This window comes from Cylas formicarius, unplaced genomic scaffold (genome assembly GCF_029955315.1).
Source record: "Cylas formicarius isolate icCylForm1 unplaced genomic scaffold, icCylForm1.1 PGA_scaffold_2__14_contigs__length_35257938, whole genome shotgun sequence".
Taxonomy (NCBI): domain Eukaryota; kingdom Metazoa; phylum Arthropoda; class Insecta; order Coleoptera; family Brentidae; genus Cylas; species Cylas formicarius.
This window is the reverse complement of record NW_026844319.1, coordinates 31474924-31494373: the sequence shown is the minus strand read 5'-3', so window position 1 is coordinate 31494373 and position 19450 is coordinate 31474924. Positions and strand designations below refer to the sequence as shown.

Below are 19450 nucleotides of genomic sequence, written 5' to 3'. Positions count from 1 at the left end.
TACAAGAATTAGGGTCAAAGTACGTCATTAAAAAATGAATCAACAGCATAATTTCAAAGCCCTAGTTAATTTGTACAACTTCTCTTGTGGTTTGTACATTTGTACATGACGGTAAATGTTCAATAGTTTGTAAACATACCGGGTTAGTGAGAAGTACCGGGATGCTTAAATATCTCCAAAAGTGTCAAAGTTGGAACAATTAAATTCAATATCTGGGGATTTTTGAATATGCAAAATTCAAAAACGCTTTTTTCACTATTTAATTAACTACATGTTTGTAAATAGTACTGAGATGATGTATTTTCAAAATGATTCACTAGACGTTCCATGAATCTCAAGGTAGATGGTTCAGAAGTCATATAAATTCAAAACCCAAAATTCGTTAAATTTCAAAGACCAAAAATTAAAAAGTGGTCACCTGTTTTTAGTGTGATCATAGAAAGAAGAATTTATTTTTATTTATTTATTTATTTATTTAAATTTAAAAAATGGACGTGACATTTAGTTAATTCATTGTAGATTCTCCTTGAATTACGAATTATATATATTATATAAAAAATATGATGAAATATGTCTATGGTCCTGTAATTAATACAAAAATTTCTTTATCAGATTATTAATGAATCACCAGCGAAGATAAACAATATAAGACAACAAAAAGTCCAAATAAAATAGAATCGCCAATTTTTAATTGTGGTCACTTCTCACTAATCGTTTGATATGTCCAAAATTTCTTAGAATTCCGAGATGTTAAATGTGATCACACTGCGACAGACATTTTAGAATTCCAAAAATTACCAGGAACTGAATTCTATCGCTCCTTGGTTTTGGCAATTTTGGAGATATTTAATGGTTCCGACACTTTTTCCTAACTCGGTATTAAAAAAAAAAGAAAACCCGTTTCCTTGACCGAAAATCCTAAATCGCACATCTACACTTCCAATTATGTTTCTCGCTAACCAAACGAAACCATGCCCCGTAATTTTGTTAAGGGTAGTAAATAAATCTTTTCACTAATTTTGTCCAAAAAAAAAAAAAACAAAGTATTCATAACCAAATTCCACGCAAGGCGTAGTATAATTGGGTTTTCCTAGATAGAGCGTGTCCAACATTGAAAAAGTATATTTTAAAACAAAATGTGCGCCACTCACCTTTTCTTACGATTAAACATGTAAACATGTAAGTTTTTTGGTTAGATTTTTGGACCTAAAATATGAAATAAAAAGAAACTAAACTTTTGGTGGCCAAGGAAGTTATATTATTATGATGAAAAGCATATTGCTGTATTATTATAATAATACCCAAAAATTTAGTCAAAATTAGATGGAATATTTATAAAAAAATATTACTTTAATTATATACTTTATATAACGCTTTCAAGGATGTTTTATTTATGTACGAAAAATTGTGGGAGAAGAACGCGACATATGGACACTAGGCGCTTAAAAAATGCACACACGACATGTTCAATGAGCACAGATCGACTTCTAAAACGGTCTTGGGAGAAGTCCAAAACATCCGAAATTTTCAATCTTTTTTTTTTACAGCAACCAATTTTTTCTGTGTCGCGCGTTAAAACATTTTGTGCAGAGGTATTGCACGGTGGTGCCCATTTCCGGACCCAGAAGGGTATTAAGGAAAACATATTTGGAGGGCTATACAATTCCAAAGGTAAAGCGGGGTTATAAAATTGTTGTTTATTTTTTTAGGTTAAGTTTTTATTGTTTACCTAATATTAAAAATAATGCAATTGAAATTATTTTTAAACGAAATTGAGTAAATTTAAATAGCGCAAATCTTCATGCATTTTAGAACACCACTGTTTTAATAAATCTTCATTCACTCCACAACGACAAATCGCAGTGGCGACACCCGGAAAAATTTCTTCCCGACAGGTTTTTAGACGAAGAAGGCAATTTGCTGTCCCACGAGGGGTTGATTCCCTTTGGTTTAGGTACAAATTTATAGCGTCACTGTCTCAAATATACAAGTTATTGTTTCCAGGTCGACGAAAATGTCTGGGTGACTCTTTGGCCAAGACATGTATATTTATAATATTTGCGGAAGTGTTGAGGAGGTATAGCGTCGAGGCATGCGCTCCTTCTACCGGAAAAACCGTATTCGGGCTCACGGCGGCACCCGAAAAGTACAAAGCGAAATTCACGCCCAGATTTAAGTAGTATTTTTTTGTAAAATATTTAAAGCAAGCAAAAAATAAATACATACTCAACGAAATAAATGAATTTTTATTGTCTCGCTCGTGCCACATAAAAAATGCTCTTTCGCTTTTTCTCAGCGGCAGTTTCTGATGGTCCACTTATTGTCTGATCCAGTGGCGTGGCCGAAATATGAATCATATACCCTGTGACAAGGAAACTACTATCCATGGCGGCCTTTCAAAAAGGCTTGAGATAGAAATGTGCAATTTGGTACATTGATACGGTTGAAACATTGTAAACATTTTTACAATTGGATTGCAAAGTTTGTTATTTTAAATAGAACCCTGTATATTTTTAATTTTTTGAACTCTTAAACTGTTGTGCAAAAAATTACCAGTACGAGGTATGCGGAGTAAGTAAAATGATTTCTTCCTGCGTGTGACTGTCATCCGATGAGGTGGTAGACAAGTAAATAACAATTAAAGCGTGGCTTTTTAACGAAATGTTTCCGAGTTCGCGGCTAATGGCTTTTAGCCATATTTTTGAATATACTGAAAAGTTAAAAAATGTTATTCCAATAATAGTTAATCATTTAAAATTAACCTTTTGAAGTAATAGATTGTGTAATTCTTGTAAAAAAATATGCATTTTCGTAATATTTTATATATTTTTCGGAAACTCATTTGTCTGATTTAGAGACATCCTGCAACATCAACCCGACACTGGCGCCCCGCGGAAAAATAAAATCGCCGAAGAATCAATCGCAAAATATTATTTATTCGTGTAAGTTTTATAATTCGATAAAAGCGTGGTGTATATATCCGGTATAGCCTTATAAAAATATACATAAAATTCATCACTATCTAATCGCCAAAGCTGCATCCTCATCTCTCTACACATTCGATAAGGCACACGGTTGCCGTAAAATTACAAAAAATAGTCCGGGCTCCTCTATGGTAACGATACGATCGAAACCAAACTGATCCGGTTTCGGATATCACAACGTTCGATCCGGTACTAAAAGAAATACCCCGTCGCCGCTTCGCGTGCTTCAGGTGCCGTGATCGAACTCCCTGTAGCCCTCCGCCCCTGTGAAAATTACGTCCACCCATATCCTCATGGACTCCGGAGACGGGGCCATCAGATAATAGAACCTCTCGTGGGTCTTGACGACGAACGTCAACTGCGGATTCGGAGACTTGATGCTGTTCAAGTGGTCCAAGTAGACCTCTTCTATTGCCTGCACGGACATATAACACACCATGGATATATAATCCGAGGTAGATAGCATAGCCCTTCTATTAGTTGAAAATCTTTCAGCCATGTTTTTCGGACACTTTACAAATTTGCAAGCGGCTAGTTCTTTATAGCCACTGATTGCTGTTAGAAGTAAGTTAACTTTGGCAAAATTTTGAAACAAACCAGAATTAATGGCAAGGGACATTGCGAATTGGAGCATCATATATACAGGGTAAATCATAAATAATGGGGCAATCTCTAAACTGGTGGTACTACACACGAAAATATTATGACGGAGCTCAACGTGGCTCAGCGCCCGGCTCGATGTTTAATTTAGTTCTGATTTTTTCATTAAATGATAAAGGTTCCCCCATATTATTTACGTAAATCAAATCATATTTTTTTCTGGTTGAAACACGATGGAAATCTGAAACAATTTTCATATTTCATGAATTATTATAATTTAAAAATTATAATTTAAAAAGTTGAAATAATTTTTTCTCAACACGTAAAAGACGCAAAGGGAGCAATATTTAACAATAATAATTATAATAATATTAATTGAACAAAAATTTCAAATAAAATGTTAGGATTTCATAATACTTCCAGCATTGATGGTGAGATTCACAATGTCCCTTATGACTGAAATCCCGACTTATTCTTCAAAAAGTGACCTAATTAAACTAAAACATATATTTAAATTTCATGGTGGTCATGAACTGACTATCAGGAAAAATTCAAGATATCAACTTAATAAAGATCCTACGTCATCTGTTGAAATTTGTTATTAAGGCTATTTCTCTATCAGAATCCAAATCGCTCTTCACGACTCTAAAATTCCTCGTCTCTACGGAGTCCATAAGATTCACAAACCAGAATTACCGCTTCTATATTAAAAACCTTCACTTATAATAATTATTTTATTTTTATTTTGTGATTTGGCCTCATGGTCAAGAATCCCTCCAAGATTTTCTGAGCAATTATACTTTATCTTCTCTACACTCTAAGATTAGTTTCTATAAAAACTAATAATAATCTCCCATTCTTAGCAATGGGTCATTCTGTTTACAGAAACACAGACACAAAGACATCCATTGTCATATCCACCATTCGGTCCAAAAATCATGGGTTCGTTGTTGTTCTCTCTTTCTCTCTAATAGGGGTTAGGGGTATTAAAAAGGGGTTCAAAATACACTTCCAAAGACAATGAGTCCTAAAGCAACCTCACACTTGCCACCGTTGTCATTTACATTCAAAACATCACTAACCACATATCAAAAGTCCTAAAAAACATAACGTTTAAACCCGATCTGAAAATCTCTCAAGATCTTTGATCCCTCAAAGACAAAATTCCGTTTGAGATACCAGAGTTTACAGCATTCCTTTCATATGTGGCAAAGAATATATTGGAGAGCCAGGACGAAAAATATCAACTAGGCTCAAAGAACATGAAAGAGCTTTAACACAATCACCAAATCTGATTCGATAAAGTTCTTGCAAGTAATAAATTCTTCCACCAAAGACAATTCCAAGAATACAAAAAAATCTATAAGCAACCAAACAATGGACACAGGACGTGGTGATAAACTAACAACTAGGTCGCTTTATTTCCATCACAGTCCACCATCGTCGTAATTGAACCCTATTATGAGCTTGAGTTGATAAAAAGTGTGCGAAAGTTACATATTGCCGTTTTTTTAAACATGGTGGGTAGTGCGCTGAGCGTACTACTAAAAGGGCTATTGTTTTCATTTTAATGTGATATAAATATGATCATACAATATTCCTATTGCTTGACATTGCCGTTTGGGCAGTTGTTATTAAAATTATATCGTTCATTATACTTATTCAAAGGAATATTGTATGCATTTTGCGCTACTGTGGTGACGCAAAAAATAATTTACCTGAAAGTAGGCGCCGCCCCTGGTTTTCTTCTCGCTTTTGTCTGAGTAATACGTGAGCGTGTGCTTGCTGCGGTCGAAAACGAACCACCTGCGGGACCAGCCGTTCAGTTTCGAGCCCTTTTTGTGCAGGAACCCCCTGCAGCTGGTGGAGGTGATGGTGACGTGGGGACACAGCACCACCTGATGGCCTGAAAGCGAATTTAGAAACTTTACCTTAACGGTAACAGTTAATTTGATAGAAGATCATAGTTAATTTTTTACGCTATCCCAGAGAGAAACTATACAAGAATTAGGGTCAAAGTACGTCATTAAAAAATGAATCAACAGCATAATTTCAAAGCCCTAGTTAATTTGTACAACTTCTCTTGTGGTTTGTACATTTGTACATGACGGTAAATGTTCAATAGTTTGTAAACATACCGGGTTAGTGAGAAGTACCGGGATGCTTAAATATCTCCAAAAGTGTCAAAGTTGGAACAATTAAATTCAATATCTGGGGATTTTTGAATATGCAAAATTCAAAAACGCTTTTTTCACTATTTAATTAACTACATGTTTGTAAATAGTACTGAGATGATGTATTTTCAAAATGATTCACTAGACGTTCCATGAATCTCAAGGTAGATGGTTCAGAAGTCATATAAATTCAAAACCCAAAATTCGTTAAATTTCAAAGACCAAAAATTAAAAAGTGGTCACCTGTTTTTAGTGTGATCATAGAAAGAAGAATTTATTTTTATTTATTTATTTATTTATTTAAATTTAAAAAATGGACGTGACATTTAGTTAATTCATTGTAGATTCTCCTTGAATTACGAATTATATATATTATATAAAAAATATGATGAAATATGTCTATGGTCCTGTAATTAATACAAAAATTTCTTTATCAGATTATTAATGAATCACCAGCGAAGATAAACAATATAAGACAACAAAAAGTCCAAATAAAATAGAATCGCCAATTTTTAATTGTGGTCACTTCTCACTAATCGTTTGATATGTCCAAAATTTCTTAGAATTCCGAGATGTTAAATGTGATCACACTGCGACAGACATTTTAGAATTCCAAAAATTACCAGGAACTGAATTCTATCGCTCCTTGGTTTTGGCAATTTTGGAGATATTTAATGGTTCCGACACTTTTTCCTAACTCGGTATTAAAAAAAAAAGAAAACCCGTTTCCTTGACCGAAAATCCTAAATCGCACATCTACACTTCCAATTATGTTTCTCGCTAACCAAACGAAACCATGCCCCGTAATTTTGTTAAGGGTAGTAAATAAATCTTTTCACTAATTTTGTCCAAAAAAAAAAAAAACAAAGTATTCATAACCAAATTCCACGCAAGGCGTAGTATAATTGGGTTTTCCTAGATAGAGCGTGTCCAACATTGAAAAAGTATATTTTAAAACAAAATGTGCGCCACTCACCTTTTCTTACGATTAAACATGTAAACATGTAAGTTTTTTGGTTAGATTTTTGGACCTAAAATATGAAATAAAAAGAAACTAAACTTTTGGTGGCCAAGGAAGTTATATTATTATGATGAAAAGCATATTGCTGTATTATTATAATAATACCCAAAAATTTAGTCAAAATTAGATGGAATATTTATAAAAAAATATTACTTTAATTATATACTTTATATAACGCTTTCAAGGATGTTTTATTTATGTACGAAAAATTGTGGGAGAAGAACGCGACATATGGACACTAGGCGCTTAAAAAATGCACACACGACATGTTCAATGAGCACAGATCGACTTCTAAAACGGTCTTGGGAGAAGTCCAAAACATCCGAAATTTTCAATCTTTTTTTTTTACAGCAACCAATTTTTTCTGTGTCGCGCGTTAAAACATTTTGTCCCAGTGGTGATTTTGTTTATCACATCGAGGAATAATTTTTGCACATCCATTTAGAAATTTTATTATTATCACCACTAAAGGATATAAAACCGTAGAAATCGCTAATTTATGTGTAAAGGAAAGATCTTATACATGACTTCAAAAGTAAACAAAAGCGTTAACAAAAAATTTGTATCACATTTTCAAGTAAATCCAAATTAGCAAAAAAAATTATTTTGGATGTGTATTGCCATTTTGGTTAAGTCTATAGCATGTAGATTACATCACAGAAAACATACATTGGAAATACTATATTGATTGTGCTTTATTTTTTTTTTAAATTACTGGTGCGTGAATGCACCACTGGTTATATCTGTGCAACAAGTTCAAGTTATCCATAGATGAACAAATGGTACCTTACATTGGCCGCCATTCCTGCAAAATGTTTATAAGGGGTAAGCCAGTTCGTTTTGGCTTCAAGCTTTGGTGCCTTTGTTCATCTGATGGGTACCTATTTTAGTCACTTCCATATGGTGGTGCTCAAAATCAACCTCATTATGACCTTGGTCTTGGCGGTAATGTAAATATACCCCAACCTTATGTAACTGCCCAATACAATAGATATATGGGTGGGGTACATTTACATGACAACGGAATTGCTAATTATAGGTATTTGGAAAAAAATGGTGGCGGCGTAACTCACTGGATAGTTTAGTAGTGAATGCATGGACATTGTATAATATTGTCAGGTAGATTTTAAATCTTACATTGCTTTGGCGACTTTTAACAACTGAAAAACAATTACTCAAAGAAATCTTGCCCCTGCCATAGATGAAGTGCGTTATGATAATCAAGGTTAGCTCACGATCGTTCATGCAAATAAATCCCAAATGTAGAATTTGCCACAGCGAAACAATTTACGTTTGTAATAAGTGTAATGTGCATTTACATACTTCATGCTTTGTAAAATATCACCAAAAATAAAACCGGGTCTTACCATAAAATATTATGCGTTTTTTTTGTATCAAATCACGTTCTATTTGGAAAAAAATCTACTTTTAGTTATTTTCTGTCGAATTATATGTTACATCTTATGTGCCCCAAAACATTTAATGATTTTTCAGTGGTTCGTTTACGCACCAGTATTTTTTTGGATGTTTCGAATTTTTATTTTTTTTTTTGACACACAAACTGTTTTCTTGAGTGTAACAAAATAAAAAATTTCAAAGCAAAAAAGTATTTTTTTTTTTACGAAACAACATTTCTGTTGAAGATTTTACGCAGGAACCGATGATTTTCATTTAACTCTAATGCAATAAATCCGGGACCCTGTCCGCGTCCAGTGTGTTTATTTTTAGGTTGAAAAAAGTCGGCTCAGTGAATCACGATAAACACACTAAACTCGCGCTGAGTCACTCGCTCACTTGCATACAAAAGATTCGTCTTTGGCGGACGCCGTTAGGAAGTAAATATTGTGGTTAGACCCAACACTGAATAAACTGAACGTTCTAAAAATAATTAGTTTCCAGTTTAGACCGTTTTGTGTATATTCGCATATGCATTTCTGTGCAAGGTTAACAGTGATAAACCCCTATAGAGAAACTCTGTATAATGAAAAACTCTGCAATACGAACAAAATTTGTTCCATACAAAGCTATGTATTAATCCACTCTGCATAACGAATTTCTCACTCTTTATGCCGAAAGAAAAAAGGGCACCTCAGGTAACAAAGTAAGGAATGTAGGCCGACTTGTAATTAATAGATAGTCTCTTACCTTCTCAGACTTCCTTACCCTAATAATCTAATTACCGAGAACTTGACCGTCCTGAGTGTTTTTCTCGTAATAATCGATTATGTTAATGTCTTTATTGGTATATATAAAAGCACAACATTGTTTCAATTAGTTATAATTTGACTTGGTGAATACGGCGAGCATGGCGAGTAAGCAAAAAATTTTATCTCTAGATGATAAAGTTGCTTTAATTCGGGGAGAAAAGAAAAGTGATCGACTGTATCCACGATTTGGAAGTGTAAATAAAAAATCATTCAGGCTGAAGCGGCAGACAGTTTTAGTAAAAAAGTAAGAAAGCCGAAATTTGAAGATTTGGATCGGGCAATGTTGCAGTGGTTCCAACAGCAACGTCTTAAAAATGTACCACTCTCTGGACATATCGTAAAACTAAAAGCAGAAAAGTTGGAATAGATAAATGGCGAAGCCCGTGATGTCGACAGAAATGTCACTAACGATTGGCTGGAGAAGACGTGGCCAAAACTAGCAGACAAGTACCCTGCTGACGACATTTTTAATGCTGTCGAAACTGGTATTTTTTACAAAATAACACCAGATAAAACTCTTAAATTTCGAAGAAAAAAGTGTGTCGGTGGAAAACTTTCTAAAGAACGTATAACAGTGTTAGTAGCTGCCAATCAATGAATGGGAGAGAAAAAAGAAAGCTAGTCGTGAAGTTTTAAGAACATCAAGCATTTGCCGGTCACTTAAAAGGCAAACAACGCAAATTTTTGACGAGGAGATGCGGAAGTGGGATGCAGAATTAGAGTGAAGGAAAATATTACTTCTCTTAGATAACTGTCCTGCACATCCCCATATTCCAAATCTACGGAATATTGAATTGGCGTTTCTTCCAGCCAAAACAACAAATGTATTACAGCCGATGAACAGAGCGCAATAAAAAGTCGATACAGGAAAAACATTTTAATGGAAATGATCGAGTCCGAAGACAAATTTTCCATTAATATACCAGATGCAGTCAACTTTATTAGTAAAGCTTCAACACTCCCATCGTCATACAGGACTTATTACCGATACCGAATGCCAACAGGATTTGGAAGATGATCAGGTACTCGGCGAGCGGATAAAACAGTTTCAAACAATAATTACGTTTACGAGTGTGGAGACGCAAGATTTTATGGTGATAGATCAGGATTTGCCTACAACAGCAGACTTGACAGATGAAGCCATATTACAACAAGCAAGAAAGGGCGAGGAAGAGCACCAAGAGGAAGAAGAAGATGAAGACAACAAGCCACAGTTAAGCTGCTAGAGAATTTTTTTATGAATCATGGGGAAGATGCCCCTCTCGAAGAAATGGTGAAAATACAAGCCAAAGTACGAGATGCGTATTGGCAGACTAAAAAATTCAAAAGAAAATGACCGATTATTTGAAACATTAAATGTAGTATATAAAATAATTAAATATTACAGAACACACATGCGTATTGTTATTTTTCAAGTATCTATAACTATTTATAACGAAAAAGAAAGCAGTCCCTTCAATTTCGCTATATAGACTGTATTTTCCTCTTTATGCTTTATGCGAAAACATAACCTTTCAGTACCAAAATAATGGAAGAGTTGTCTAATCCACGCTGTACCTTTGAAGTATTCCAAGGCCATTTTAATGACGCAGCTACCAAAAATAATGAACAAGAAGGAGTAATATTCCAATTATTTGAAGAAATTATTGTAAAAAAGAGAAAATAAATGTTTTGTACGGAATTTGTAGCTAGTTACAACAGAAGATTATATTGTTGCGATATTAATGATCGCCATTTTGTAACGTTAGTTAAAAAAATTAAAAGGATAGTATATAAAAAAGTGAAACTACAACAGAATATTTTCTTTAGGTAAAACTTTAATTAAAATGATTTAACAATAAAAATGGACGCAAAATAGCAACAAAATATTTTAAAACCCTGTCTTGTACATTACGTTTGTTAATTTGCTTTTTTATAGTCCAAAATAAAATAGACAACTTGAGAATATAAAATAAAAAAAATTAAAACAGCGAAATATAAAGCAACAAAAAGAAGAGTGAAGAAAAATCTACAACTGGGAATAAAAAATATGATTTCTATTTATACGAAATACATGTGAATGTGTATTAAAAATTATTTATTCGAAAGCAACTCGTTTTACTGTGATAAATGCGATGCATTTATTGGTAACATCTTCCCAAGTTTATTTAAAAGCGGATTACAAATCCAAACCCTATATGCAGAATCTTCGCAGGAAAATTGTGTGACCCATGCGCAGGGTGCCAATGGAATGTAGTAAAAAAGTTCATAATAAAATTGGCCATGAGTTTGTGTTGTTTAGCCCGGCCAGCCCTTCAAGAAGCTCATTTTGTTTCGTCCTTCACTCTAACTTATATTCGAACATTAAAGAGGTGGTATTTAATGATGTACCTCGTTCGGTATTTATTCGACAAAATTCCTCCTCCACTCTTGAAAATGATTTCCAGCATTTTCTTTTGGCCACTTTATGTTTTTTTTTTGTTTCAAACATCTACGTTGAATGGTTGTCCAGATACAGGCGCTTACCTCGTTTAATTGACCACCTTGTACAAAAAATAGAGCAATCATAATTAAATATAAGTTAGGATTAGATTTAGGTTTAAAACCTATTTTTTAATTTAATATTTATTTATATTATTATTTGACAGAATACCTACTTCACATGTGTACATAGTTATAATACGACCAAAAATATAGTGCATTTATTGCTTTAACGTTTTAATTATTTTACAGTACCTTAACCGTAGACCTTCGCAGGACCGTGGTAAAACCCATCCCAACTGATGTTTATTCTGCCTGAGATGGACCGTAACGAATATTTGTAGAAATTTGAAATTATTATTTGAAACGTAAATGGACCGTTTATGTTAACATCAGGCGATATGTATCGTTCTGAAGAGTTTAATCTAAATTGCAATATGTTCGTATATATTACGAAGGTATTTGACTGTGATCCTTCCAGTAAGCACGTATTTGTGTACCTCTCGAGCTTTGACCCTGTGAGGCTGTTTTCACTGGATAGTTCAAAGGGTAAGTACTCCATTTATTTTACAGGTAAGTTAGGCAAAATAATTATTTTTGTCTTGTGTGCCTGTCGATTAACAACATTTTTCTTCTTCCATTTTTGTGTCTGCTACATAGTTCTTCAATTTGTAAACAACAACAGTCTTTTTTAAGACTGTAGGATATATTTGCGGTAGATAAAGGTAGGATTTATTAGAATCTTAAAACATTTTGTGAAAGTTCCTGTTTTTTAGCACTTTAAAATGTGGAGACCGTGAAATGAAGCAGATGTTCCTATGTTAGAAGAAGACATGGAAAACAACGCAGAAACGAGGTGGATATGAGGACGAACTATCTCATCAAATGAAAAAACGTATCGATTTGTCTTCGGGTGCGAAACAAATTGTTTCGAATGTTTACAATGTTATAAGAAATTCAGAAGTAGGAGCAGCAATAAAAACAAGTGACATGACCAAAGTTCCTAAGTCAACTGTAAGAAAAATGGGGTAGTCAATAGGAAAGCGAGAAAGATGCGGGTTCTTAGCGAGTTTTTAAAGAGCAAGATGCAGATCTAAAAAGATTGAAAACATACTTATATCCCGCTTGTTAGTGTAGGTACATAAATTCCTAGGACGGTCCTGAAATGGTTACGTCTGCTAGGCAGGGTGTTCTATGAGGAGCTGCGGTTTTGGAGTAATAAACAATTTGCAAAAGTTAATCACGGGGTAGGTTGTAAAAGCACTATATTTCTGGTCGAAGTATACCTGGTACAATGATGATAAACTGTAATACACCTAAGATTGGATTTTCATGTAAAAATAAGACTTGTTTCCCATAAACGTATGTATTAATTTTATTTGTTTTCGAGATACAGGGTGTCAAAGTTTTTTTTCTGATTTTTAGATTAGAATAAAAACCGCACGTTTCCAGACCACTTAAAACAACAACTAAATTCTAATAGGAAATGGCTTATCTCAACATCAACGTTTAACATTGCAAAAGGCGTCTCGATTCATGACTTTTCTTCTCTTCCAACTATTTATTTTTCTTTTAAAAAACAAATAACAAAAAAAGAATGTTACCGTAAAGGAACATGTCAAATTTTATCAAAATCAAAAATTGTGATTTTGTATTGCAATTAACCAAAACTTGTTGTTTAGACAATTTTTCCCTTTTTTAAGTATCTAAGTAAATACTGGATGATGCTTAACCGCACCACAATTCATTCCATCTATCGCCAATGAATAATAACGAGTACGATAGCATATAGTAACGACTTACCGGCTGATTCTATGTGCTGCCTAAGGTCAAGATCGGAACCTCTGATAGGAAGGTACCGCGTCAGAGGGCGCTGTTTATCGCCCGCTGGTTTCGTTCGTTTCCTGTTCAACGTGCCGCCGCCCACCTCCAAGCTCATTTCGCTCACTTCCGACAGGGGTCGCGGTGAGCTGTTGTCTTCATTTTTCGACTGAAACGAGGAAGAAGATTTTGAGAGCGGAACCACCCGTTCGGCGTTTACCTTGGCGAAATTGGTCTGCTTCACGTTAAAATGTTTACAAGTTAATCGGGAGAGTTTTATAAACACATTAAACCTTCCGGTTTATTTATCGGGACGTAAATCATTGGACGGAATATACATATCCTCGGAGTAGGTTGCGATAAAACCGGCGTAAATCAACTAAAGCTGCCAACGTTGTAAAAACAATGGATGCCGATGCGAAATTTTGAGCTCGTTATAAATACTTCAACATACTTATGAAGTGGATCGCAAGATTGATTAAAAAAAAACACAATGAAAATAGGCAATGTAAAAAACTATTTTTCAATTTTTACTAATAAATAAAGAAACCATAAAGTTATCCTTAATTTCCGTAAAATATCCTATCATGTCAAAACCTCATCTGTTTATAAAATTCGTCAATCTAGTTTTACTGTAAATCGCATCCGACAAGAAATAGATCAAATAAATAAGACTTTTTTGCCTCTGCATCTTGAAATTGCTCCATATTGTCCCCTACCGTCAACACTAGTGAAACCATCACACTTTTCTCAACTACACTGTGGTAAATGTATCATCTGGGAAGCAAACTTAAATTCTTATTAAAGTTGCTTCTCTATCCAATCCGTGAACAAGTCTTTCACCACTCACCACTCTCTACGAACTCCCTAAGAATCACAAACCAGCATTATACCTTCAACCTATGGTCAACACCATTGGTTCTCCGACATATTCTATTGCCAATTATTTAGCTTCTATTTTAAAGCTCTTTATAAGGAAAGCTAATGGTTTCATACTTTCATTGCAATGAACAACTAAAAACCAATACATTAGATCCACAAACATATTCTGGTTCGTTGCAACTCTCCAATAGAAAATCAGACCCTAACTTTCTGTTCACAGAAATCTTAAGATACCTAATGTATCGTCACATCACCATCCGGCGCAAAAATCATCGGCTATCAAATCTCTCCTTTACAGAGCCGCTAAACTATCTCAATCTACTGAACCAAGAATTAAAACAGCTTACATCTGCTCTTCTCACAATGATTCCGAAAGCAACCCCACTATTGTCACGTCACTGTTGTCCTTCCTTGCATTCAAAATATCAATGACAACATATCAAAAGTTCTAAAGAAATACAACATCAAAACCAGATTTACAACTTACCAAGAATCTCTCAACATCTTCGATCCCTTAAGGACAAAATTCCGTTTGACATCATATCAATTTTATTCGATGAAACTAATCAATCAATTCTTGTAACAACGAAAATCCGAGAACCTATAGATATCTATAAGCAACCAAACTATCTTAGCCGTGACACAGGTCTTTACCTTTCAGGTACAGAGTAAAATGTGAACCAGTTTCAGTTAAGCTCTGAAGAAGCCAACAGGACGATTTACGAAACGTCAACAAGTTCGAATCATCAACAACCGATGCCGGAGGAATCCAGAAGATTTGTAAATAAGTGTTACAGTAGACTGCGGAAGTTTTTTTGAAAATAATAATTAATAAATAGGAAATAAAAATTGCTTTAAACGACAAAACATATAAAAATAAATATATATAAATATAAAAAAATGAATCGATAATTTTATAAACCCATAAAAAAAAAAAGAAATTTTATTAGGAAAACATTGCTTTTTAATCGAAAATACTTATAATATCGAAAAACAATTTTGTTGTTGTTGTATCAAGCACAATTCTTTTTTAAAAATGTTGTGTTCCACATCGTCAAATTAATATTAACAAAAGTTCTCTAACCAAATAATCAACTCAAGGAAAAAATTGATCAAGCACTGTTTTCACAACCGAAGATTTGTAAATAAGTATTACAGTAGACTGGGGAAGTTTCTTTGAAAAAAAGAATTAATAAATAGGAAATAAACACAAAATAAAAATTGCTTTAAACGATAAAACATAAAAAAAAAATGAATGAATGAAATTAAAAAAAAAATTATTGGGAAAACGGTAATGTTTAATTGAAAATACTTATAATATCGAAAAACAATTTAATTGTTGTTATACCAAGCACAATCATTTTTTTTTAAATTTTGTGTTGGACATCATCAAATTAATACTAACAAAAGTTTTTTAAGATCTTGGATTCCTACCGCTTTTTCTCTAGCTAAATGATCAATAACTTGACACAAGGAAAAAATCAATCAATCTCTGTTTTCAAACAGAAAAAAATTGCTATAAATAAAAAAAGCAGAAATTAAAATTTCTAATATATATTTTTTTCTCAAAATCACACTCACGTTTCTTAATCGTTGTTTTTTCTTCAGGTTTCTTCGATACCCGGCCCTAACGTACGTAATCCAAAGTGACATAATTATGCTGCCCACGAATTTAACCGCGCACAAAGAAAAAAAGGCAAGAGTGCAATCTACTTCGCGGCTCGACGCTAGACGGCAAATAAAAATATACGAGTGGAAATTTGTTTAGCCGGTCTCTGGCCGGCCGTCTAGATAAATTTGACTTGAAAGTACAAAATTTTCCCCCCACTTTGAAATAATAGCGGCAGGAGGCCCGGGTGTATACCAAACCCACTTTTTTATAACTGAGCTGAAGTATACAATGTAGCAGCGGCGTAATTAGTTGGTTAGGCAAGCCTATGGAAATGTGATTTGAGTCGCATAAGCGAGCGATTGCAATAACAGGGACCAAAGAACAAAAATTTATTACGTTCTCTAGTGTATTTTTGAACAAAAAAAGGAAATAAGTAAAAAAAAAGAAATCAGGCAGATAATCAATATTGTAATCCTACAATCAAAATGATCAATTTCCGTATATAATGCTGAAACATTCATAGAAATCATAGAATTCGACCTATGTAAGTATTTTTCAAAAAATTTCCTACCACTTTTAAATAATAGTGGTAGGAAGCCTTAATTTAGTTAATTAGGTTAATGATGCGTCATTTCATCGACAAGATTTTTTTTTCAAAAATATAGAAGTATAATGATTCGTTATGTTAAAAACCCGTATATAAGTAATACAAGAAACAAAAATACTTCACTCGTAATGTAAAAAACTTTTTATCATTGAATAATTGACATATCGAAATTTTCCACGTGTGCAACGGGATCGTTACCCAGTAATTTTTTGATTCATCTAAAATAAATACTATATTTTTATACTATTTTTTCAAAATTCTGCCTCATTTTTAAAAATTTCTGTATTATTACCACCCAAAATTTTTTAAACCATTTTTGCTCCATCGGAGCAATACTAAGAAACTCAAAACAAAAAATTACTCTGGAAAACCAAGGAGTATACAGTGTAGCATGCGGATCGTGCAGCCTGACGTATGTGGGACGGACCAACAGAAGGATTTCAACAAGGCTCGAGGAACATCGTTTAGTTATAAGAAACAAACAACATTTGCTTTGTTTCAACACCAACACCAGACAGGCCATAAAATTGATTTCGGTACTTGCAAAAAAAAAAGCTAATATTTCTGATTTTAGGACCAGGATTATACGAGAGGCCATCGAGATAGAAAAGTCCGGACACTTAAATACGAGAGACGACGCTCTGCATTTATTCAATACGTGAAGAACGATAATCAAACAGCAGAGCGATACGCAGCATCCAACGGGGACATCGCAACTACGATCGGACGAAATTAACAACGCGACAATTCGGGGGGCGGAGCCATCTCCCCTCCCGCACAAGCAGCACCGTTACCACCTCCGGCGCAGGGTATAAATACCGCACGCACCGCCGATAGCCTCCCAGTGTTCGCAGTGTTTTCAGAGCGCGAGCATTGAATATGCCAAGTGAGATCTTGACGAAACGTCTGCAACATGCCAAGTGAGATCTTGACGAAACGTCTGCAGGATTCCAGTCGGAGTTCAACAAACGAATGGATGATATCCCGGAATGTGTTAAAGGAAAAAGCGATATAAAAAAAATATAAACCAATATAAAATAATATATAATTTATAATTTTATAATACAGAAAAAAATAAAATTATTAAATTAGCATTTACATAGTATAGGTAAAACTATAAAATCCTGAATAACAAATGAATTCATTAAGCGTATATTCAAATTTTGTTCTCACTTCGTTCTAATTCAATATATACACTTAATCAATTCATTTGTTATTCAGGATTTCATAGTATTACCTATGTAAATGTTAATTTAATAATTTAATTTTTTTCTGTATTATAAAATATTTGTAATACAAATTGTGTATTATTTAAATATATTCCGCAAATATATTTTCCTTTAAATCGTTAAATACTTTTCTTTTGTAGCACATCAAGCGTAAGTCAAAGCAAAACCACAAAGACTTTCGATCTCGCCGTTAATTTTAAGTTCAGTTACGTATCTATATTCGGATATCCGGACGAACTTATTTTAAGAACTCGTCACCGATAGACAAGTCCATCATTATTGGGTTCCTATTTTCGGATCCCTAATTTGAATCCAAAGGGAACCGTTTGCTTTCGAACATTTAGTTTTTTTAAACTACTTGCTATTTTAAAATGTCTAATGATGCACGGATCAAACATGCGGAAAGTGTCGCTTAAAGAAGACAGGTTTCGATGCAGGTATTTTGACGACAGTCACGTTTCTATTTTCAAACGTTTTTGGGATTTTTTTTCTAAAAAATTACCCAAATTTTCAAAAAATCGTGTAGTCGGAAAAATTTTCGAAAACAAATGAAGCACAAATAAAACTCGTGACTAAAATCGCTTTTATCGAACGCCGTTGCAAAATACGCCGTTCTACATTCTTGTTATCGGAAGTAATTTCCACTGAATAAGTAAATCTTATCGCAGGGTGTTCGTTAATGATATGCCAATATTTAACGGTGAACATCCAATACCAGTACAGTTTTTAATCTGCTTATCCTAGCTACAAGATTAATAAGTAAAAATAAATAATAATAATTGAAGCACCAAGTGAAATTTTTCCCAAAATATTGTTAAATAAATTAATTACTATATTTTCCTAACTAATTCTGTCTTTTTAATTTTTTTTCATTTACTCATTACAGCTCGAGGGAAGAATTTCGTTTCTTCCAATTATAATTTTTAATGCAAAGTATTGTTCATGAGTTTACGTCTATATCGGCATTACTTTTTTTTGCAATTCCCGGATATTATCCGGGTCCCGATTTACAGAAAATCCCAGCGTTCGAACATAGTAGTCGTAAATTTTGAACGCTTGAATTCCGGGCTAAACGCGGCCGTTTGTGCCCACCGTTTTGCAGAAATCGCGTAAAGCTTGTTTTGAATTGAATGAAATTTTAACGCAACTAGTCATTTGCTTATTATTATACCGACGAAATGCGTATAGCGGATATTAAAAGATACACAATCGCGAAAAACAACTTTTATTGTGTTCCGAGACGCGAGAATTTATATTTTCGGTTAATTCGAGGTGAAAAAAAAAAAACAGCACCTCGGCCAACATGCTTTCCCGTTGGTCCAACAAAGTTGTCCACAAAAATAATAATAATAATAATAATAATAATAATAATAATAATAATAATAAAATGTCCAATAAAACACAGGGTGTTCCGAAACTAATGCTACGTTGAAAATAAACCGTATTTGCTTATATAAAGATATTGTCGGAAAAACTGCCTATCTGAGATACAGGGTGTTGAAATGTTAAAAAATATATATGTTTGCGTACTTTTCAAACCGCCGGAGATATTTCGTCGATATTTTGTGCATTGTGGTAGTAAGATACATTTTTCGATGGGAATTACTTTTTTTTTTTTAAATTTACCAGTGACATTCGAACCGAATTTTAATATATATATATATATATATATATATATATATATATATATATATATATATATATATATATATATATATATATATATATATATATATATATATATATATATATATATATATATATATATATATATATATATATATATATATATATATATATATATATATATATATATATATATATATATATATATATATATATATATATATATA

The 19450-nt window shown here is 33.3% G+C and overlaps 2 protein-coding genes across 4 annotated transcripts in view; one reads left to right on the top strand and one right to left on the bottom strand.

Annotated features, from left to right (window-relative positions):
- The first annotated feature begins 105 nt into the window (after positions 1–105).
- Positions 106–2226, top strand: LOC132698678 (probable cytochrome P450 305a1). Its single transcript, XM_060664871.1, has 4 exons — positions 106–111; positions 1591–1671; positions 1813–1954; positions 2005–2226. Exons 1-4 carry the CDS (start codon positions 106–108, stop codon positions 2178–2180), a joined length of 405 nt encoding a protein of 134 aa, XP_060520854.1. The 3' UTR covers positions 2181–2226.
- Positions 2227–2923: 697 nt separating this feature from the next.
- Positions 2924–19450, bottom strand: part of LOC132697676 (pleckstrin homology-like domain family B member 1) — a 53834-nt gene continuing 37307 nt past the window's right edge. For all 3 annotated transcript variants that reach the window (XM_060663218.1, XM_060663219.1, XM_060663220.1), the window contains 3 exons: positions 13250–13436; positions 5303–5490; positions 2924–3399 (listed from right to left, as the gene is read on the bottom strand). In XM_060663218.1, the coding sequence (XP_060519201.1) occupies positions 3211–3399; positions 5303–5490; positions 13250–13436 (564 nt within the window). In that variant the 3' untranslated portion in view covers positions 2924–3210. The remainder of the gene's footprint in view (positions 3400–5302; positions 5491–13249; positions 13437–19450) is intronic.

Coding starts and splice junctions, on each gene's coding strand:
- LOC132698678 (XM_060664871.1), top strand. Junction 1,672..1,812: donor AGGGCTATACAATTCCAAAG/GTAAAGCGGGGT, acceptor CATGCATTTTAG/AACACCACTGTTTTAATAAA. Junction 1,955..2,004: donor GTTGATTCCCTTTGGTTTAG/GTACAAATTTAT, acceptor TATTGTTTCCAG/GTCGACGAAAATGTCTGGGT.